Source organism: Bremia lactucae, linkage group LG15 (assembly GCF_004359215.1).
Source record: "Bremia lactucae strain SF5 linkage group LG15, whole genome shotgun sequence".
Lineage (NCBI taxonomy): Eukaryota > Oomycota > Peronosporomycetes > Peronosporales > Peronosporaceae > Bremia > Bremia lactucae.
Window position 1 is genome coordinate 1202455 of NC_090624.1, and position 23031 is coordinate 1225485.

At 47.5% G+C, this 23031-nt stretch overlaps 3 protein-coding genes across 3 annotated transcripts; 2 read left to right on the top strand and 1 right to left on the bottom strand.

Moving 5' to 3' along the window:
* Positions 1–2349: 2349 nt before the first annotated feature.
* On the top strand, positions 2350–8816 carry CCR75_006459 (uncharacterized protein; the record flags this gene model as incomplete). Its single annotated transcript, XM_067964529.1, has 6 exons — positions 2350–3298; positions 3380–3524; positions 3586–3660; positions 3732–3847; positions 3909–4271; positions 4328–8816. 6 exons carry the CDS (start codon positions 2350–2352, stop codon positions 4381–4383), a joined length of 1704 nt encoding a protein of 567 aa, XP_067819215.1. The 3' UTR covers positions 4384–8816.
* CCR75_006460 (uncharacterized protein) lies at positions 4571–10717 on the bottom strand (the record flags this gene model as incomplete). The annotated part of the gene is made up of 5 exons (XM_067964530.1): positions 4571–8750; positions 8809–10172; positions 10235–10273; positions 10347–10558; positions 10621–10717. 5 exons carry the CDS (start codon positions 10715–10717, stop codon positions 4571–4573), a joined length of 5892 nt encoding a protein of 1963 aa, XP_067819310.1.
* A 191-nt stretch (positions 10718–10908) lies between these two features.
* On the top strand, positions 10909–12600 carry CCR75_006461 (uncharacterized protein; the record flags this gene model as incomplete). The annotated part of the gene is made up of 1 exon (XM_067964531.1): positions 10909–12600. One exon carries the CDS (start codon positions 10909–10911, stop codon positions 12598–12600), a length of 1692 nt encoding a protein of 563 aa, XP_067819309.1.
* Between the last annotated feature and the right edge of the window lie 10431 nt (positions 12601–23031).

The following is a 23031-nucleotide window of genomic DNA, read 5'->3' on the forward strand; positions in this document are numbered from 1 at the left end:
GCGACAAAGAAAGTTTTTCGACGCTCCGCAATCCAGTAGGGCTCTAAGTGACAAATCATTTGTCACTTTTAACGGTAAGGTGATGAGGGATACCTTATCACCAGGTGCAGAGACACATAATGATTGTGTGTCTGGAGCAACTTTGGTCAAGAGATTTGCAAATTCTCTTGAGGTTGCTGGATCAGTAGGGCGTTGCTCCCCCACTGACCTCGACCGTTTTTTGGCGGTGCGCCTCGCTGTTGCGATTTCGCAACAACGTCGGACCTGCAACCGTTGCCCTTTTTAGCATACGGTCCATAACTACGTTCAGTACCTTTTGGTGCTGGGCGTGGGGCACTACACTCATGAGCGTAGTGTCCTAATTTTTGGCAGCGATGGCATATCTGCAATCGCTTATTGCTCGAAAAGCGAGGTCTCTCGCTTTCGACGTAAGAGTGGTCCATGGGCTCTTAACCTCCTAGTTAGTGTCGTCTTGGAGGACGATACGATGACGAACTAGCTTGAGCCTGTCTCAAGCTAGAGTCCTCCTGTTACGCAACGGATATTGCTTCTCAAGCGTATCCAGTTCCAAGCGGAACAGGTGGGTCTTTACGGGACCATCCGTAAGACCTTGTATGAACACCGTAATCAACGCGTGTTCATGGACTGGGTCATTCGTAATACAACTCGCTAAAAGTCGTATGTACTGGGCATATGCGTGCACATCACGCTTGCCTTGCTTGAGTTTCAGAAGCTCTGATCGAGCTCTGAACCCAGCCCTAGGCGGTTCAAACGTCCGTTTGAGCCGGGCTTTAAAAGCCTCTAGCGACCCAAAGACATATGAATCGTGCAATTTAGGCTTAATGCCCAAGTTCTGGCACGACCTGCAAATTTGATTGAGCGAATGCGACTTGCATTTGCTCGTCAACGATATGACGTGCCCTTATGGCATCGTCCAACTCGACAAACCATCTCAAGAGGGAGCCTTCTTCGACTCCCCTATACTTAGAGATGTCAATCTTTAGAGTTTCGGGACGACGCGTATGCGTCATCCCAGGTACAGGGGTCTATACCTGTTGTGACCTCAACAATTTTGCCTGTTGAGAGCCTTGCTGATTCAGCAAGGCTACCTTCTCCTTCATCTCTTCAAGTTCATGCTGTATGAACTTGGCGATGGCTGAATGGAGGGCATCTCTTTCCAAACTGGACAGCGTGGCCAAGATGGCATCGTTCCCTACGGTCGAACTCATTCGTTCGACCGCACTCCATTCTATGTCACTTAGAAAGGAGTAGCTTTCACGCGAAACGTGATGCGTATTCCCACTATCATCTAACATGTCCATGTTAGATGAAGGAAATGTTGCATTCTGGAAGCACGTAAACGTATCTCATCAATGGAGCACACTAGTGTTTTTATAGCTCTATGCTCTGATTTGACCTTCGTCTCTGCTACTTATGCAGCATGGTCGATTCACAATTTCGTTAAATTTAGAAGGTGAGGGAGGCCTCAAGGGGCGACAATACTAGAATATTTCAAGTTCGTCCAAGCATGTGGTCCTTGGACGGACTACAAAGTGCTACCAGGTGTAACGGGGCACTATGACTTGTACTGCTTCAGAACAAGTCCACTTCGCACTGCTTCAGTTGCGAGTGGTGCATTACGTTATTTCACGTACAAGTACGTGCAGAGGAAGACTTTTCTTTAAGACAACTAGCTTAAGAGGGTTAAATGAAAACTGTATTAATATAATTAAGTATCTCTTCTTTCTATCTGTTAATGCTAACTTAATTATAACTAATACTAAACATGCAATCAAAATCTTATCTAATCTTATCTGTCTCTCTCGTTTGTTTACATCTACAGCTGATTAGTCTGCGGGATAAATAGATATAATGGCCTATACCTATTTAGTAATTGACCATCCCCTTAAGTACCAAATGTACTTAATGGGGACTGTGTAACATTAGGGCAACTCTAGCCCGTTACATTAATCAACAACCTTTAAGTGTTAATTTCATGTAACGATACACCCCGTTACAGATGTTGCTGATTGTAGCCTGGGTGATTCAATAAGGGAGATTGAACCGCTCCTTTGCCCGAGAAGCCAACATGGTCTGGCTCATCTTTTGGTCTGCTGCTTTCTTTCGGCAGAATTCACATCTCTGATTGTTAAGACGGACCTGAGACATTACAAATTTTAATATTTTGATTATTCTAAACAAGTTAGTTAAATGTTCGTGTAAAATTCCTGTTACAGTACTTATTGCTCGCAATGTTTCAATTTTGTGCGATAAGTTGAAGTTGTAGTGAATTTAATTATGCCTCTTACATAGAAATCCATCAAGTTTAGCGCGGGGCGAAAGGTTGCTATGTCTGAGAATATGCTCATGAAAGCGGACGAGGAGTTATTGCAGAAGTACAGCGCTGCGCCTCGTTGTCATCGCTCTTTGGGAACATTACTTCAAGTCTCAAGTACTGAGCTTAATCGCAGTGCAAGTGGGCGGAATTTGCGGTCAAAACATCTTCCGTCGAGTGCTTACCCGTTGACACCGAGCGCACCAACACCTCGAGCACCTCCACTTGATAGCAAACAGCGTCTATGCATAGCTGATAGCACTAAGAATGGACCAGTCAGTGAAAACAATTGTACGTTTCAGCGCCGCAGCAGCTTTTCGATTTCTGCTCATGTGTTAAAAGATCTTAAAAGAGTGAGGTCATCGACGGACCCAAAAATAAAAGTAAAGGAAATTTGCGAGCAACGTGAACGAGGCACTGATGATGAGCAAGAGCAAAAAGAAACTGGCAGCGAGGGTGACGACGTTCGACTGGATAAAGAATTTCCAATTAAAAACAACTCAATCCCACTATTTGGTCTGTGGACAAAAGCAGTCAAGAATCAACGCTTGCCTGATGCCATTATATTGTCAGACGCTGGTACAGAGAAGTTAGAGCCGTCAATTGATCGCTTCTCATCTGCATCGTCATCTGACACGATCGATTACATTGACGCTAAACGTGGCTTTTGCTCTAGCCGCACAACTTATATCCCGTCGCCTAGTGAAATGGTTTCGCGATTGCATGTGACTCATCCCCACCTCGCAGCTCTACCGGTGCTAAATAGGCCGAAGATTATGTCCTTAACAAGGTCAACGTCACCACGCATTGGACGGTCTGACTTTTCCTCGTTACAAGAAAACCTCCTTCGACGCAATGCATCGCCACACAAGGACAATTACCTTAGTACAACAAAAGCTGAGACAAAAATGGCAATCGAAGCGAGCAACCCAATTACACTATGGAAACGAGGCGAACTCATCGGTGAGGGCACTTTTGGAAAGGTGAGCAATGTAGTGTACCACATTCGGATGCAAAACCTAACAATTTGACAGGTTTTTAAAGGTTTGAATATCGCCACAGGCGAACTTTTTGCTATCAAAGAGATTGAAATTCGTTCCAGCCCCAATATCGACCAGGTTGCGCAGATGCAGAAGCTTAATGAGGAGATTTCGCTTATGAATAATCTCAGCCACAAGCATATTGTTCGGTCTGTGTGAGCCTGTCCCTATGCAGTTTATTAAATGATGCATCTAACCGTATTTGTCTAGCTACATGGGAAGCCACCGTTCTGCCAATCACTTTTGCATTAATATGGAGTACGTTCCTGGCGGGTCAATTGCCAGGTGCGCGACATTAAGTGCTTCGGCACAACGGTTTTGTATCAATTGATTAACATTGAGTTCGAGATGTATAGCATGCTTAATCAATTTGACGCATTTAATGAAGATCTTATTCGAATATTTACTCGACAAATCGTACACGGTGTTGTCTATCTGCATGAAATGGGCATCATTCATCGGGATATTAAAGGTATGGCTGGAAACGTCTATATGCCGCAGGACTAATATCTTACGCTATCTTTTCACATTAGGTGCAAATGTACTGGTAAATGAACAGGGAGTATCCAAGCTCGCAGATTTTGGCTGCTCCAAGCAAATTCCAGCGATATTGACCACAAGTTTAGAGGAATCCTTACGTTCCATTCGTGGATCTATTCCATGGATGGCACCAGAGGTCGTCAAACAGACTGGTCATGGGTACAAGGCAGATATTTGGAGTATAGGAGCCACCGTTATTGAAATGGCTACTGCCAAGCATCCTTGGCCACATTGTCATAATGGCTTAGCAGCCATGTATACAATTGCAATGGCAACTGCGCCACCTCCGCTGCCAGACCATTTGTCGCTTGAAGCAAAGTCATTTCTTCAACGCTGTCTCTGCGTTGATCCAAATGGTAGGCTTACTGTAGCTTTTTAACTTTTGGCTGCTGATATATTTTTTGTTTACCAGAGCGAGCAACTGCAGTTGAGTTAGCTGAGCATGCGTTTTTGGCTGAACCGAGGTAAATGTAATAGCTCACATAGGCTATTTTTTAATCTATGATTTATACAAAAACACGGGGCACGCAACGTTGCAAGAGTTGTTCGTGGAGTTGTAAATATATCGTAAAGCGTATATTTTCTCGAGCACCCCTAATTAAATGTAGCAAGAAAAAGAATACGTTGATTGTGCAGTCTACCATACATCACGTATTTAGCGCAGCGCTCGGTGGGCCTTCGTTTTATGATTACAACTTTTTGACGTGCTGTCTGCAACGCGGAGAATGGCACGACGGCAACGATACAGAAGGTAGACCGGAATCCCCATAAGCAAGCCAAGAGAAAAGAAGAAGCAAATTAAACCAAACGGGTTTGGCACCAGCTCGAAGAGCGTCAGAAGCACGTTAATAAGCGGCCCTATCATTAGCACGAGCAGCACAAAAACTGAACAGAGGAAGAACGAGGCAAAGGATTGAAAGTACTTTGGCCCCATCAGCGCCTTCAGTACGTTGCATGGATTCCACATTGCCGACAGATGCAGACGGTCAGCAGGCTCCGGCAGAAAGGGAAAGTTGTTCGGCTCTCCACGGCCTAATCCAGCGGCTCGCACGTCTGCTTGATGCTTGGGAATTATCTCCACTGACACGAGCAGCTCGCCTGCGTGGGCTCGTTCTCCCGTGCGAGAATCGCGCGTTGTCATTGTGAGCCAACTGGCATCTTCGGGGTCATCTCCCATGCCCAGACGATGCATAAACGACTTGACAAGCGATTGAGCATTCTCCATTTCAGCGTCAGCATATTTACTTGCAGCTTCTGCCTCATCATAGTTGCTAACCTCTTTAGTAGAAAGTAGCGGCTTCTTATCGCTTTCAAATTCTTCAATCGAGAGAACAACTTCACCTGGATGAGGTGATGGTGATCTCGCGCGAGCTGCATACCGTGCATCTTCCGTTGCGGAATATTCTGGGCGATGCGAAGACTCGCCGCGACGTATATCATTGAGCCCGCGTATGCGGATAGGTTTTGGCTTAGCAAATACATTGACCACTTGTCTTGTCTTGGAAGCCAATTTAAGAAACGAAGTTAAATCCACGACTGCATCTGCAAGACAATCATCGTAAATGGCGTCACGGTCCCACATCTGGAAGTGAAGATGACCACGATCAGATTCCTTTTCCGGATTAATTGGCAATTCGATATTAAATTTCATGCGCCAATTGAAAGACGCACGGCCGTACTTTGCCCGCCAGTGCGTATCGGTTGTCTGCGATATATCATCACGATTCTGAAGCCAACATTTCACGAACAAGTCGCTCAGATCGGTAAAGTCTCCTGGTGCGACATTTTTGGCTCTGTATACGATGACTCTCACTTCAAACATATGCGGGGGAGGTAATGAGATATTCAGCGGTCTCATGACGTTCATTTCTGCTCTTGTCAAAATGTCGACCCACAATCGAAGACAACCTTGAGGACGCGTACTCGAAGGGGCAAACAATGAACGAACTTCAACAGGCTTCCGGCGCTCAGAGCTTCCAGGTGAGAGACCCAGCTCTTGCCACTTCGCATTAAACCATCGATCCTCCAAATCGATTGTAGTGGCACCAACAAAGTCATCGCCACCAACAATATTTTGAATTGCGGAGCTAAGCGCCCTAATAAGTCCATTAGGTAGCGTCGGAATTGCAAATGTGTCATAGTCCAGCACTTCGAGCTTCAGCTCCGATGCGCCGGGTAAAAATGTCTTGAACTCATACATTTTATGGAATTTTGGGGTCAGAGTCTCGGACTGATAATTGTCGCGGTCATTATAGATTTGCTCATGATGTTGGCCGTCTCCGAGACTCACGCGAAGGTAAGGGTCAGATTTGTTGTTGGCATCCGTGGGGTGTAGATTTAGTGCATCAAGCACATAAACGCGAATAAGGTACGGTTGAGGGTTAAGAAATTGTTTTAAGTCAAAAAGTGGTGGATCATCACGAAATTTGAGGATACGCACGGTGCCCTTGAATTTTCCAATCGAGCGGTAAGTGCCTGCTGTTCTTTCACAGAACCCTTGCTCATCGCGTGATGCCCGTGCAGCACGAAAAAGAGCAAATGTCTCGAACGGAGACTTCAGCATATTTTCTAGCTCTCCACTTACAGTCTCACGCTGCTGCATGTAGTGCGGCAATTCGTCTTCCTCGTCGTCTTGATAGCCGAAACTATTGGAGGAGCAATATTCTGTAGCGCCCACTTGGATACTCTTATTATCTGTCAAATTACTGAATGATTTTGCTTTCAGTACAGCAGCGGGAACTGTTCCTGGAAACGTTGACAGATCGTCACCGTAATCAACATACGGATTATTTCCACGGCTACTACTGTTGCTGCACTCATCGATGTGTAATGGATTCGATATTCCGTTTGAGAATGTCATCTTTTTGTTCAAGTCTACCGAGCAAACACCAATCACCGGTTTGTAAAACCCACCTAGCAATTGGTCATATAACGTTATATTGAGTCTTGGTGCAAATAATGAATCAAGTGGCATCTCGACAGGAATTACAATCCGCTGCAAGAAATTTGGGTTGCGACTGCCAGGTTTTGATGAGGGATTTGTGAATTTCGGTTGGTTCGTTTTTGTGATTTCCCCCACCTCAAATTTGGCAAATGGAGTATTTATTGGCATGAAGCCTATTGGTTGTAGTCCACGGCAACCCAAACACATGATTTCGATAAAAGCTTTCTCTGCAGGGGGGCGAATGGACTCTGGAGGCTCTAAAATAACGCCAGGTGTGTCTTTTTTAATCAGATCGAACGACAACAGCAACTCGCCTTGAGTGTCACCAACCTTGATGCAGCTCAGTGGGTACCACTTCGGACGAGGCGCTGAGTATTCTCCATTAGCGCGAATTTTGGTATACTCTGTTGATGACATTCTTGGAAAGTCGGTTAAACTAAAGTTGATGCCACCAATGTAGTCATCAGCATCGTATCGATCCCAATCGTATACTTGCAGCGACACCTTTGGTAAAAATTGCTCGTTTTGAGGCAGCTCGATATCAAGTACAACTGTTTCGTAAAAGGATGGGTCTCGCGTCGACATTCGCGTGCTGACCTGGCCTTCTGACCCGACACAAGCCACTTTTACATACGGATCAAGGAGACCGTCGTAGTCGGTAGACGGCAAGCATCTTCCCTGAAAGATGTGGACAAAGAGAACATACTTTGTGTACGGCACAGTCGTGCTCGCATGCTGCCGCCACTGCTGCGCAATCTCCTCTTCTCTGTAGCCGTTTTGCTCTGCATCGTCAATACGTAGATTCATAAGTACATTACCTGTAAAATTGTGGTCCTTTAGCTCATCTACCACCTTATCTTTTTGAAGAACAACCCACTGAGGAGGCTTGATGGATTTAAGCTCCTCGGAGAAAAAATCTTGGGCTTTAAATCGAGCAAAACATATACAGCGCGCCTCGTTCATTGTCTTACGCACGAGATGGACAAAAATGTCGGGAATTTGGTCAAGATCTGCAGGAAGCTCCGCGTTAATGATATCAATATACTGATTAAAGTGGCAAATTCCAGACACATTTTGGACCCGAGAGCTTTCCACAACATGACGACCCACTGAGATCTTTAATGACATTCGCGTGTTACGGTTCCAGCTTGTTTTACTCGTAAAGACAGGAATTTCAGTTCCATAGAACAGTGCGGCACGCAACGTGTACCGCTTCATTTTAGGCGAGACGACCACGTTTAGTATATTTTTCACGTGCGCTTCGTCATTGATCGATTGAAGATTTTTTTCAACGCGCAAAGATAACAAGAGTCGCCCACGATACGAGCTGGCATGTGTGGGATAATTTTGCATTTGTTGAAGTGGAATGGACTTGGTATCATACCCAACTGGAGGGCCGTATAAGTTTGCCCAAATGTGTTTGAATTGGTTGGGATAGCGGTGCACTTGCTTGAATGAGAATGGCTGTACAATGTTGGCAACTAGCTGATCAGCAGTCATGTCCCAATCCCATACGGAGATAAAAATATTGTCACTCATGGTTGGCAAAAGAACTGGAAACCACAGCTCCTGATTAAATAGCACTGCCAGATCGTTACTTCCTTTTGTAGTCACCTTTTTCGTTTCTAGAACGTCTTGGCCCGAGAAGTAAGCACGTACGTATCCGTCAATACCGCCATGCATGACCAAGCTATAATCCATGTCGGGCAGTTCTTCAGCTCGATAAACTGTAACTACTAAGTAGTAATGCTCTTGGGTCACACGTGGGGGAACGAGAACCATCGAGTTAATATCTGCCTTTGTCTTCACCAATAGCTCATTTGGATCATTGTCTTCTGCAGAATCATATAGTTTCGATTGGTCACCAGGCCCTAAAACCACTAGAGATAGCCTGATAGTAACGCGAATAAGTGAGTGATACCTAAGTCAGCCCATAAGAATTCACTTACAGCACGTAGCCTTGAATTGTGTCACTATTAGTTGCTCCACTACCGACTAATGCCACCCATTTGCGCTTCATTTCATGATCTGGTTGGAAATACACGTATGGTATGTCGACACCAAAAACCCCAATGATATCGTCAGATGATCGAAATGCAGCCATCCGGTTCGCCGATGAGCCAGGTCCATCGGCGTCAAATACGGAGATTTCAATGTTTCCTTGCTGTGCTCTATCTTTGTCTAACTCCTTAAAGTCAAAATATAGATACTCGTCAAACACACACGACAGCTGTTTTTGTTTCACGACAGTACTTTGACGCTGTCCTAAACACTCAACTGACACCACTGGATCGCAAAGACCATTCGCGTCCATTGGCTGCAAATCGCGCACTTCAATGATATGCACTCGAACTTGGTAGTCACCAGACAGAAAGTGGACATTTGACAGCTCCATGAGCATCTTTTGTCGCTCTTCCTCTCGCTGCTTCCTTTGAGATACAGCTTCTTTTTTCTTTACCTCAACATTATCTTCATCTTCATCGCCATGGTTTGCTTCATCACCATGGCTGCCAATATTATCTTTTCCTTCATCGACCCCAACAGAGTATCCCAAATGAGACACGCTATGACCACTTGGAACTTTAGTGATATTGTCAATTTCTCCTTGCGCTAAGCTACAGATGTCTTGAGCAATGTACTGCATATCAATTGCCAGACACAATTTGCCATTTTGATTATTCATTTTGCAGTCTGAGCTCATGTCACTCGAATCATTTTTATCTTTTGATTCTAGCTGCTGCTCTAATGCCAGCCAAAACGTCTGCTTTGTTCCTTGATACTGCTTCTTGTACTCATCTAAATCAATAACACATCGCCCCATAAAATCACTCGTGAGCAAATTACTGTCTTCTACTATTAACTCCAGCTGCTGCTTTTCCCCTGGAACAATTTTAAAGTAAAACTGCTGTCGCCACGATGGATGCAGCGTTTGCTGCTGTGTTTTCGTTCGCTGAGATGAATTCTTGGTGCAATTAATGCGCACGTACGGATCGCTTGTAGCCTCGATGCCTGAGCCATCACACGCAGGCAAGTCCATAGCTTCTAAAATTGTCACTACATACAAATTTGATGATTCTGTTGACTTTAATGTATTAGACGCGGCCAAATCTATTAGATGATTCGCTGATACATTTCCTGCCACACTCTTTTCTTCTTTTGAAGCAGGTAGAATGCTGTTTCTTTCTGGGGAAAATGGAGCCGCCACCTTCAGAGGGGATGCTAGCTTTAGTTTTGGCGTTTCCTTCGTTACTTGTTGTGGTGGAGCAACAAACTTAGGCTCATATCTTGCTGACACGGTCAACTCACCACAGCTCTACACAGCAACAATGTAGGGTCAGTCAGTGCACGTATTGCAGTGTAACATTGTCTTTATACCTTCCCCGCGGCATCTACCAAAGTCATCTTGTGTGTTGACTATAGCCACACAAACATCCATTCATTAATGTTCTAATACTACGTGTATGAATTCTCTTTCAATGTTGTTAACCTGCGCATCAGACACCAGTGTATCAATAGGCAACGATACGCCACCAAAGAACACGTCTCCCCCCCGCTCGTTGAGTCCGTAAACCTTAAAAGCTACAGTGTTGCCCAGTGGTTTTTTTACGCCAAAAGTAAAGTTCTGCATCCATTCTGGACTCGTTGTATTGGCCTTGGCGGCAGTGCGCAGCACAACTTCTCCACACTGTGCTTGGCAGTCTGTTTATAAACTCGATAAATAAGGATTTCGCTTCAAACACGCAAGTTTTACGCATGCGTACACAGGCCAACAGTGCTGCTGCCTTCCATTCGCATCTCTCCAACATTTGCGGCACTGATTACAGTGAGTGAAACGCGCGGAGTCTCCACGTCTGTCATCTTCACGGAGCTTTTCAAGAAAATTTCGAGTGCAGGAAGATCGCTTTTTGCCAACAAATCCCCCAATTGGATCGCGACATAAGAGAATGTTCGAATAAGTTAGTTACTACATTCGATAAATTATAAATAAGTGCAAACTAACGTGTGTTAACCACGCCGCAAGAACTTCAATATTTGGCTTTATGTTTACGATGTGGCGCTCGTGGATACGCTCTCCCTTTCCTGCCGCGGCGCTGGCCGCCGGCATCTCTACTTTGAGTCTATCTTCTTCCAACGATCCGGTGCCCTCTCCATCAGATGTGCCACTCGAAGGTCCCGACGCTCTATCGCCGCCTGGTCCGCCGTCAGCCGGTGGCGAGAAGCTACATTTGGCGCGCCGCTTCACGCGACGCAAGCAGACCAAACACCACAGTTATGTCATTGTGGGCTCTGGCACAGCTGCCAACGCCGCGATTGAAGCTATTCGTCAGGAGGACGCAAGCGCTGATATTCTCGTACTCAGTGACGAGAACGCGCTGCCTCGTCTCGACTTCGGCGTAGGTAATGACAATGGTGATGAAGGCGGCAACGAAAGGCCACTGGCACCTGCACTCCTGGAAAGTTACAATGAATGGCGTCGTCATCTCAGTGCGCGTTTCGAAGAAGAAGTGGCATCATCCGCTGGACCGCCGCCACTAACGCTGCTGTTGGACAAGCGGCCGCTTGAGTTCGACGTAGAAAAAAACTGCGTGTTTCTCGGAGATGGCACTGAAGTTCGATATGATCGCTGTCTCGTGGCGTCGGCTGGCCGGCCCCGCCATTTCTACGTGCTGGACAGCGATCGTGTGTCGTATGCACTCAAGGACCGCGTCAATACGTGTACAACGCGGGCGGACTTTGTGCGGCTGGATCAGCTAGCAGACGGAGCGTCTGAGCAGAACGATAGCGCATTGCAGAGCGTGCTAGTGATTGGTGCAGGCTTTTTAGGCTGCGAGGTAGCGTGCGCATTGGCCACGGACCAGCGAAATAATCATCTCAAGATTAAACTCGTATTTTTAGAGCAGTTGCCTGCTGCCAGAACACTTCCTCCGTATCTAGCTGAAGAGCTAGCGCGTAGGCTTAATTGTGCTGGCGTGGATGTCGTGCCTAATCGCCTAGTAACGAGTCTGCGACCACGCTTAGACGATGATGAAAACGAAAGCGATAGCGGCGTGACGGTAGGCTTGTTGGCAAAGGATAAGCCCGAGGCTGCACTAGATGCCGACTATGTCGTGCTTGCATCGACTCACACGGACCCAGCGACGACGCTGCGCATGGGTCGTGCAACGCGGACAGGTGGCGGCCTCGAGCGCGACGAGAAAAACGGCGGGCTCGTGGTCAATGCCCAGCTGGAAGCCATTTCTGGCCTCTTTGTTGCTGGCAACGCAGCCAGTTATTATGATCCATACCTGGGTAGAAGACGCGTGGACCGTTACGACCATGCCGTCAATAGCGGGCTCACAGCTGGTCGCAATATGGCCAAGTCGCTTCGTGGTGCTGGAAAGATGAAGACATATCGACACCAGCCTTTGTTTCGCAGCCATTTGCCGGGTGTGAGTCTTCGGATGGAAGGAATTGGTGAGGTGGATTCGTCTTTTCGCACGGTAGGTGTGTGGGTGCAGCCGCCTTGTATCGGTGTCGATCGCAATGGCAGTCAACGCAGTTCCTACGAGCGTGGCGTAGTTTACTATCTAAAGGGCAACAAGATCATGGGCATTTTGTTATGGAATGCCTCAGATGTGCTCGAGAGCGCGCGCCAGCTGATGCTCTCACGGCCAGAGATCCGTGACAATGTGGTGGAAGAGCTGAAACACACCATATCTCTCGCGCCGAACGATTGGCTGCATGTTGTGTCGACTTCTTGAATCATTCCTGGAGTGAATTGTGTTTTTCGTAGCGTTTAAAAAAGCAATAACAATTGTTTTACTGTCATGTCAGTAAAGCACAAAAAACGTGTGTTGCGGGATAAACCATGAACCTTTGTGCTTGAAGGATCTTGGCTCTCTTGCCAATATGCGGCACATCGATCGTAAATTTTAAATACGCTGACATAGATAAATCGCCTTATAAAGATAACTTCAATCAATTCCAACCATACACATTTGGTAGCCGGCCCAAATCTAGAGCTATAAACTCGTAAGACTTCTTACTAAGCCTTAGTTGCGATCGCCACCGATAAGAAAGTGAGCGTGACCCGCCACGCTCTACTTAAGCACACACTGTAACGGTGGGTCGTTACATGAAATTAACACAAAGGTTGTTAATAAATATATTATCTAAAAGGTAGATGATTTTTGGAGAATATTACTTTACGAAGTAATATTCAGGAAGCTTATCCATAGGTAGATATAGGTAGATATAGGCCATTATATCTACTTGCTCCGCGGTCCAGTCAGCGCTGGACGCGCGCAAAGAGAGAGACAAATAAGATTTTAATTATATGTTTTGTATTAGTATACAATTAAATTAGTATGAGATAGATAGAATCAGAAGGACTTTATAATTAAATATAGTTATTTACGTGCAGAGGAAGACTCTTTAATACATTTTTTACAGCAAATATATTAAAGAAAGTCTTCCTCTGCACATATTAGTGTACGTGAAGTGCCACTCGCTCCGGAGCAGTGCCCAGTGAACTTGTACTGAAGCAGTAAAAGTCAGTAGTGCCCCGTTACACACACCCTAGCACAGCGAGGAAGCGGTTAAACCGTCTTCTCTTGCGAAGAGTGAGGGAGTTGTATTGGGCACCTTAGCGATCTCACCCAACGCATGAAATACTCTAGTAAAGTGTCGTCACGGGAGCGGTGATCCGACTCCTCGTGCGCACTTACCAAGTAGGAAGTAGTTTTCAGACTAATTTATATTTAATCGTATTAAAATAAAAAAACCTATTTTTACCAACCAAAAATTTCATCTCTGTAGATAACACTAATATGTATTGCGAGCGTATCGTTCTAGTTACCTCGTGTAACGGGGTTTATCGTTACATGAAATTAACACTAAAAGGTTGTTAATTTATATTATCTAAAAGGCAGATAATATTTGGAGGAAATTACTTTATATAGTAATTTCCTGAATTCTTATCCATAAATAGGTATAGACCATTATGTCTATTTATTCCGCAGACTAATCAGCTGTAGAAGTAATCAAAGAGAGTTACGAGATAAGATAGATAAGAATTCATTTACATGTTTAGTATTAGTTTATAGTTAAGACAACATTTACAAAGATAGATTAACAAGACACTTAACTATATTAATACAGTTTTCATTTTACACTCTTAAGCTAACTTGCCTTAAGAGAAGTCTTCCTCTATACGTACAGTGTACGTCACCTAACGAGAGGCACCACTCACATCTGAAGCAGTGTGAAGTGGACTTGTACTGAAACAGTACAAGTCGCAGTGCCCCGTTACACCTCGCGAATGGATGACGCTAGCGGATGACACTAGGCGTCATCTCTCCTAATGTGAATTTACCTATTTGCATCACATACACAAGGGTTGGTCACAATGTGAGCCACACTCGAGTGGTGGGTCTAATTACTTTATTTAAGTAATTGACCATCCCCCTAAGTACACTAAGTTCACTTATCGGGGACTGTGTAACACTAGGGCAACTTTTGCTCTTTACATTCCCCCCCTAAGAACGAATTTACATTTTTTTTAAAAAATGTCGAAGAGGAAGGAGGAACTGCGAGCTGCTTAAGCGCCGCTAATTCACTCAGTCACTCTAGCGACCTGTGTTTTCATACACGGCGCCAAAGATGCCACCTAAAAGGGGCCACGTTGGTGGTCGTCTGTGAAGAAGCCCACTCAACCTCGCGCTTAGCGCACGCACCGCGTTAAACGCCGGCAGCGTCCAATGCCTTAGTCGAAACGCCGACAGCTACTGCTGCTGTCACGCTAACAGGGCTGAAGGATCCATCCCACTTTAATAGTGAGGATGTTGATCCGTCGCTCATTGTCGGCTGCAATGAGTCGACACCGTTGTTGTCACCTCATAGTAGTGATGCGGACAACGAGCTAATGAGGAAGGATGATGGGGCATATTTGTCCATCCAAACTTCTCTCATTGCTCACAATATGGAGACAACAACATTTACGAATGCTGTCTCGTCGTCTGCACTGGATAGCGCAGCGACGGCTAATGAGAGCGCTTCCCGTAAAGGCGCAGTCGCTTCTTCGTTGGGTAAATTTACAATGCCTTATGCTCAGACCATTATCTACAATGGTTCTGACATAGAGGATTTGGAGCCTAAAGCGCCGCCGACGACACGTTAACGTGCTCAGTCGGTGTCACAAGCCAGTTGTTTAGAACGTGGCTATGTGACGGGTGCACATCACCGATGCCCCTCCATCTAAATGGCCTCGTTTAAACGGACCAAGAGCGTGCTCTTCTAGACGCACATAATTATTATGGCGTCTTTAAATAACGAAAGGTTCAGGCAAAATCGCTTGGGCGTATTTTCTCGATCCCAGTCGTGTTGCGTTCAAATGAAACGCCCGACCGATACGAGGCGAGATTCTTGCGCCACATTCATCCGCATTCCGATGCGATGAAACAGCGGTGGCAACGAATTAATTTCACTCGCTTGCGTGTGAAAGAAATCATGGGCGGTATTGTACCCCCTGTTTCTTCTCACGACGCTACCTCTGCTAGTCCATTTGAGACTAGCGAAGAGGCCTTAGCTGGCGCTCCTTTTCATAGGCATTCACCAAGCCGGGCACATCAATACGTAGGGTATCGATCGGTTGCCAAGACGAAACTCTTCGAATAACCTCCATTGAACGAGGGTCTGATACCTTTGCCTCACGGAGCTGTGGGCAAGCAACACTCCAACAAGGAAGCGTTGATTCCCATCCGCATCCATCAGTGCAGGCGGCGCCCGATAGGAGTGGCGATCGCGCCCACCTATTCGTGGCTGCCTTACCTTCGTCCGTTCAGTCGCAGGTGTTAAGCGCTACTGAACGACGTATTGCCGATCTCGAGGGTCAAGTGTTGCGACTGACCTCGGATCTGCCGAATATCCGTGCGAAGGATGGTCAGGTTTATGAACGCCTGAACCTTCTGCTAGACATCCTGGAGAAGTTGATGCTGAGGGATCCGCATTATGCGCGTGGTATCCCTCGCTCTCCGAGCCCATTTCGTGGTGGGAGGAGTCATTCGGCTGAAAGGTTTACGCCTTCACCGTACCCCTCACCCAATCGACGCTCGACTCACAGTCGGCGTCACCATGGTCTCCTTAGACGGATAAGAGCATGTCTACATACCGTTTCAGACGACCCATAACGTCACCCGCTCTAAAGCGTTCATTATTTTTGCGACCATTTCGGTCCGCAAATTCATTTTGCTTGTCCTGTGCGCTTGCCATCGCGTCAAAAACTTTTCGCGTGATGGTTTATCGCTCATTAGCAAAGCGTTAAGCCTCGCTCATGCTTTTAGCATCAAACTCGCCAATGATACCGCTAAGAGGTCGGTCATAGGACGTAGTTTTATTGACCACTGCTAAATTGTCAGGGTCGCTAGGGCAAGTTTCTGTCGTTAAGATGATACCCTCGCGGGTCACCGTCATATTGACGAAACTATGTCTCTCTATCGCACCGAGCATAGTGAGGGGCCCTCCCCCACTAAGACTCGAGCTGCGCACAAACGAGACTGGCGTCTGAGGATGGCGCAGTCCGTTAATATAAAACGGTGTCTCACCCGTACTGGCGTGGACACTGTTATTTATAGCGAACTCCACAAAAGTCAATTGCTTACTCTTTTCTTTGGAAGTTGCTATAGTGCGTAAGACATCCGCCACGACCCAAAAAATTGGCACGTTTTGTTTGGCCATCGGTCTGGGGATGATCTGCGGTGGAGCTTGCTACCTAGCAGCTCAAACACATGTCGCCAGAAATCAGACGTAAAACGTGGATCCCGGTCCGATAATTTGGACTCGAGCATCTCGTGTAGTCGGGATACATGATCCGGGAACAAGTGAGCTGCCTCCTTGTCTGTGATCGATGTTTTACATTATGCTTAATGCACCATTTTACTCAGTCTATCTACAAAGATGACGAGCCCCGTCCGACCCATGTGGTCGGGCGGCATGCAAACATGAAGTCCAGACTTACTGACTTTCAACAATCCGTTGGAATCGGTAGCGGTTTTTCAGTGGCGCACTGCTGGACGGTGCAGGCTTAATACGCTGACACTCTTCGCAAGAGCGAACATAGTTGACCACCCATCGATTTAGATGTGGCCACCAAAATTCCTCTGACACTCGTAAGAATGTCTTTTCACGGCCCAGATGCCCTCTTGATGGCGCATCATGGAGCTCGTGCAATACTGATAGCTTGAGATCTGTGTCATGAGGCACATAGATTCTCAAGGGATCACAAGGTAACAGCTGACGCCATAACAGGCCATCGCTGTAGTTAAAGCGATTTGGCTTACCTTTCAGGTGCGACGGAAGAAAACCTTTCGTCCACCAAAGTGATCCAACAGCAGGCGACAATGTTCGTCTTGACTGTAGCTCTCTTGTATATCAGAGGCTAATGAGCTCGTCACGTGACATGCCTTCATGGCTGCCAACGTTCACGGCTGAAGTTGTGCTAAGCACTAGACACACTTTCGTGGTGTCTAACCTCGAAGTTTGGTCTGCGCGATAAAGGGTCAGCCAAGTATCCGACTTACCCAGCTTATGTCCAACTTTGAAATTAAATTCAGAGAAGAATGTGAGCCATCTTGCCATTGTAGGCGAGAGTTGCGGTAAGTTTATTGCGGTCCGCAGTGATGCGTGATCCGTATTAATCACAAATGATTCAGTGCCAAATAGTGCACCCGAAACTTGACAAGGGCATACTTTACTGAAGTAGCTGTTTGTCATGCTCAGGGCAATTCAGTTCCGCGGCTTTTAAAAGCCGGGACTGATAAGAGATGACACGGTCAACGCCGTCGTCCTCCACCTGCATAAGCGCGCTGCCGATTGCAAAAAAAGGTCGCATCGCAGACGACGCTAAGAAGCTTATCTGCTTCTTGCAATGTCTTAACAAGAGATTGCTTTACTGATGTGAACGCATCATCTTGTTCTTCTAACCAACCCTGTTCTGCGTCTTCTTAAGGAGGTCAGGTAATGGTTTAGTTTGCTCAGCATAATTCTTGCAATACTTATGCAGGTAATTAGCGAGCCCTAGGAATTGGCGCAAATCCTTCACATGCCGTGGGGCTGGCCATTCCTTTACTGATTTTACCTTGTCTGGGTCTGCTCGTACACCATATGTACCTACGATGCAGCCCAGCACAGGTATCTTAGGGACCCCTATGACGCACTTTTGCATGTTGACGTACAATTGGGCGTCCTTCAAAGTCTGCAACACAGCGAGTAAATGACGCTTGTGCGACTCTTTTGCGCTCAGACCGTCCTCGGCCCTACTATGCACGAATACATCGACAAAGTAATGGGGCGCGTAGGCACGGTGCCGACGCATCACGTGAGCCACCACTCGGTTGAATGTCGCTGGTGCATTTTTCAAACGTTGGGGCATCACAAGCCACTCCAAAGACCTTGGGGTGCTTACACCTTTTTAGCTTCATCGGACTCTCTCATGAGTACCTGATAGTAGCCATTCTCTAAATTCAACGCGAAAAAGATAGTTGAATTTCCCATGGATTCCAACAGAACATCTTCCGCGGGATTGGCGTTTGCGCCGGTATGGTCGCCGTGTTCAGCTTATTATAAGCATGAACCACGCGCTTTACGCACACAAAAAGTCGGGCTGCAGTGAGGCGATTTGCTCTCATGCACATGTCCCGCCTTGGCTCGCTTGTCGAAATACTCATCGATATAATTGACTTGTTCTTTCGGCAACGACCACTGCCCGGTCACACAATACTTGGTGCCAGGTTCGAGGTCTATTTCGTGCCCGATGTCCCTATCTGCTGGTAGGCGGCTCAACACTTCTTCTGGGAACCTATCGCGATGTTTCCACAGAACCTCAAAGAATGGACTCTCTCTCAAGGCATCCCAGCCTTGAGCAGCGAACCGTTTATTTTTGCGCGTTTCTAGGACGATCTCGTCCATTGTGGACGACGAGTGACATCTTTCAGAAGTTAGAGAGGTCTACTTAGGCCAAACTTTCTCACAAAATTCTCTTCTGTAACTGGTGTGACTATTTCGTGGATCTTTCCTTCCTTTAATTTGGCAAGGAACAGATCACACGACATCTCCGGGAGATTTACTATCTCTTCGGCAGATTTAAAGCCTTGCCGGAGCCCCTCAACTGAGGATGCCTCCGCAATTTCGTCTTTGATGGCCTCGAGCACCTCAATCGAAGGCCCGTCCTTAATAGGAACTGTAATAAAGGCCACTCGTTTAGACGTGCCTCTGATCGTCCTAATTTGTCGGATACTCGTTCTTGAGTCACCACGACCTTTGACTAGGAAGCGGGTGCCGTTACTTTCCTGGCTGACGCAATCCTTGTAACCGCACCATGCTCGAGGCACTGTGCCGGTTCATGCGACGCATGACTTCTTGTCAGCTCGCCGTCTACTGCCACAGGCTCTAGGCTCTGTGCAGGACACTCGGACGCATGACTACTTGTCATCGTCCTATTCACTACCTCAGTCTCGACGAGCTGGGTAGGAATTGGTGACGTTTGACATCCCGTCAACGCACCCTCAACTGTGTTCGACACGACATCAGTTGCATAGGCCTCTCGCACGAGCACATCCTTTACGGTGTCCTGCGTAGAGTTTGTAACTGTGCGTGTACGTTAGTCTATCCATGGTTGGTACTTTGCCAACCATGGCATGCCTAGGATGAGGTCATACGGACTTTCCATTCCTAGCACTGTGAACTTCTCTTTACAAGAGAAGTCACTAAAGCTGAAGGCGAGTTCTACCTGAACTCCCTCAGACTTAACGAGCGCGCCGTTCGCTAAACGAACGGTCGCCTCTTCTCGCTTGCCATCCTGGCAAAGCGACTCAAACATCGCCGGTCTCTTTCTTAGAGCCGCGAGTTTCACAAAATTTTGTGATGCACCCGAATCCACTAGGAGGGTCATCACCTGGTCATAGCCTCTTACATGAGCGCTATAGACCAGCAGGGTTGAGGTCCGAAATTTCGAGACCTCAGGGACTATGCTACCCATTTGTTCGACAACTCTGAACTTAGGGGTAGCTTCAGAGTCCGCGTCAGTAGGGCATCCCGCCCCTACTGCGCTCCTGCATTTCCCGACCCCTCAGTGGTCGAGGCAGAACTCATGCGTCTCGCACGCTGGTTCTTGCCATCGCCCTTTGGGAAGGGAGTCCTCTTGCTGGGCATTTTTGCCCCAGCAGGGACCCTGGCATAGCAGCGAGCCATCATATGGCCGCGCTTGCCGCATTTAAAACAGACCACGTCTGCATTGCCCAACTCCATAGGAGTGGCATCTGTCCTCTCGGCCGACGGCTTATACCAAGCTGTCGCCGAGGCACTGTTGTAGGATTGCTCCTCAACTAAGGCAATTTGGATTGCCTCTTCCATCGTCGACGGCACCTTTCTNGTTGAATTTCCCATGGATTCCAACAGAACATCTTCCGCGGGATTGGCGTTTGCGCCGGTATGGTCGCCGTGTTCAGCTTATTATAAGCATGAACCACGCGCTTTACGCACACAAAAAGTCGGGCTGCAGTGAGGCGATTTGCTCTCATGCACATGTCCCGCCTTGGCTCGCTTGTCGAAATACTCATCGATATAATTGACTTGTTCTTTCGGCAACGACCACTGCCCGGTCACACAATACTTGGTGCCAGGTTCGAGGTCTATTTCGTGCCCGATGTCCCTATCTGCTGGTAGGCGGCTCAACACTTCTTCTGGGAACCTATCGCGATGTTTCCACAGAACCCCAAAGAATGGACTCTCTCTCAAGGCATCCCAGCCTTGAGCAGCGAACCGTTTATTTTTGCGCGTTTCTAGGACGATCTCGTCCATTGTGGACGACGAGTGACATCTTTCAGAAGTTAGAGAGGTCTACTTAGGCCAAACTTTCTCACAAAATTCTCTTCTGTAACTGGTGTGACTATTTCGTGGATCTTTCCTTCCTTTAATTTGGCAAGGAACAGATCACACGACATCTCCGGGAGATTTACTATCTCTTCGGCAGATTTAAAGCCTTGCCGGAGCCCCTCAACTGAGGATGCCTCCGCAATTTCGTCTTTGATGGCCTCGAGCACCTCAATCGAAGGCCCGTCCTTAATAGGAACTGTAATAAAGGCCACTCGTTTAGACGTGCCTCTGATCGTCCTAATTTGTCGGATACTCGTTCTTGAGTCACCACGACCTTTGACTAGGAAGCGGGTGCCGTTACTTTCCTGGCTGACGCAATCCTTGTAACCGCACCATGCTCGAGGCACTGTGCCGGTTCATGCGACGCATGACTTCTTGTCAGCTCGCCGTCTACTGCCACAGGCTCTCGGCTCTGTGCAGGACATTCGGACGCATGACTACTTGTCATCGTCCTATTCACTACCTCAGTCTCCACGAGCTGGGTAGGAATTGGTGACGTTTGACATCCCGTCAACGCACCCTCAACTGTGTTCGACACGACATCAGTTGCATAGGCCTCTCGCACGAGCACATCCTTTACGGTGTCCTGCGTAGAGTTTGTAACTGTGCGTGTACGTTAGTCTATCCATGGTTGGTACTTTGCCAACCATGGCATGCCTAGGATGAGGTCATACGGACTTTCCATTCCTAGCACTGTGAACTTCTCTTTACAAGAGAAGTCACTAAAGCTGAAGGCGAGTTCTACCTGAACTCCCTCAGACTTAACGAGCGCGCCGTTCGCTAAACGAACGGTCGCCTCTTCTCGCTTGCCATCCTGGCAAAGTGACTCAAACATCGCCGGTCTCTTTCTTAGAGCCGCGAGATTCACAAGATTTTGTGATGCACCCGTATACACTAGGAGGGTCAACACCTGGGCATAGCCTCGTGCTTGAGCGCTATAGACCAGCATGGTTGAGGTCCAAAATTTCGAAACCTCAGGGACTGTGCTACCCAGGTGTTCCACAACTCTGAACTTAGGGGTAGCTTCAGAGTCCGCGTCAGTAGGGCATCCCGCCCCTACTGCGCTCCTGCATTTCCCGAACCTTCAGCGGTTGATGCAGAACTCATGCATCTCGCAGGCTGGTTCTTGCCAACGCCCTTTGGGAAGGGAGTCCTCTTGCTAGGCATCTTTGCTCCAGCAGGGACCCTGGCATAGCAGCGAGCCATTATACGATTGCGCTTGCCGCATTTAAAACAGACAACGTCGTCTGTATTGCCCAACTCCATGGGAGTGGCATCTGACCTCTCGGACGACGGCTTATACTAAGCTGTTGCCGAGGCACTGTTGTAGGATTGCTCCTCAACTAAGGCAATATGGATTGCCTCTTCCATCGTCGACGGCACCTTTCTGAAAAGGGCCTGTCGCGATGGGCCATGCCGTAATCGGTTCATAAACATGGGCACCTTAATGTGCTCCGGAATCGGACCTACGGTAATGGATGCCGACAGCGAGCGCATCTCTTGCACATACTCTTGCAGAGATTGCTTCGCCTGTCGCGCACCGAAGAAGCGCGCCTAAAGCAACTCCTCGTTGTTCGACGGCTGGTACATGCCGCGAATCTTTGTCTTAAAGATCGCTCATGTAGGGAACTCCTTCAGGTCCGCCATAAGCGCCGAGTAAGCAACTCTGAGGCCTTAACGCGCAGGTGCGACATGGCGTACGCACCATCCGGCCGTCGTCCTCGATGAGCTGGGCGACACCGCATTGCTACACGGCTAACAGCCAGTGAATAGTCGTGTTCACTGTAGTTCCATTGAACTTGGACGGGTCCATCCGAATGGGCCTTGGCTGATGCGGCCAAGCAGAGAGCATTTCAACAGTGCCTCGCCCCGGGCCTGCTCATGCCTCAGCTTATTCTGAGTCTGAGTGACGGACTCCGCCGCAGAATGGCTCTGTGCCTCGGACGCAGCTCTCTGCTGTCCGAGCACGAATGCTTCTAACTGCTCCAACTGAGCAACATATTGCTCGGGAGGACTGCCCAAGAGCCTGGCCAGGGCTTGTTGACCAAGTCTCTGCGCCAAGTGCCCTGCTACCGCCTGATGATGTTCAGTGAGGTAGCCCAATCGATATTGAGGCTCATCATCGAGTACACACGCAGAGATGCGAATCGTGGGAAGGATTTCAAGTGCTACCAAGTGTAGGCGGGCACGTCTTAATGCGGCCACGCTCTACTTAACCACACACTCTAGCACAGCGAGGAAGCGGTTAGACCGTCTTCTCTTGC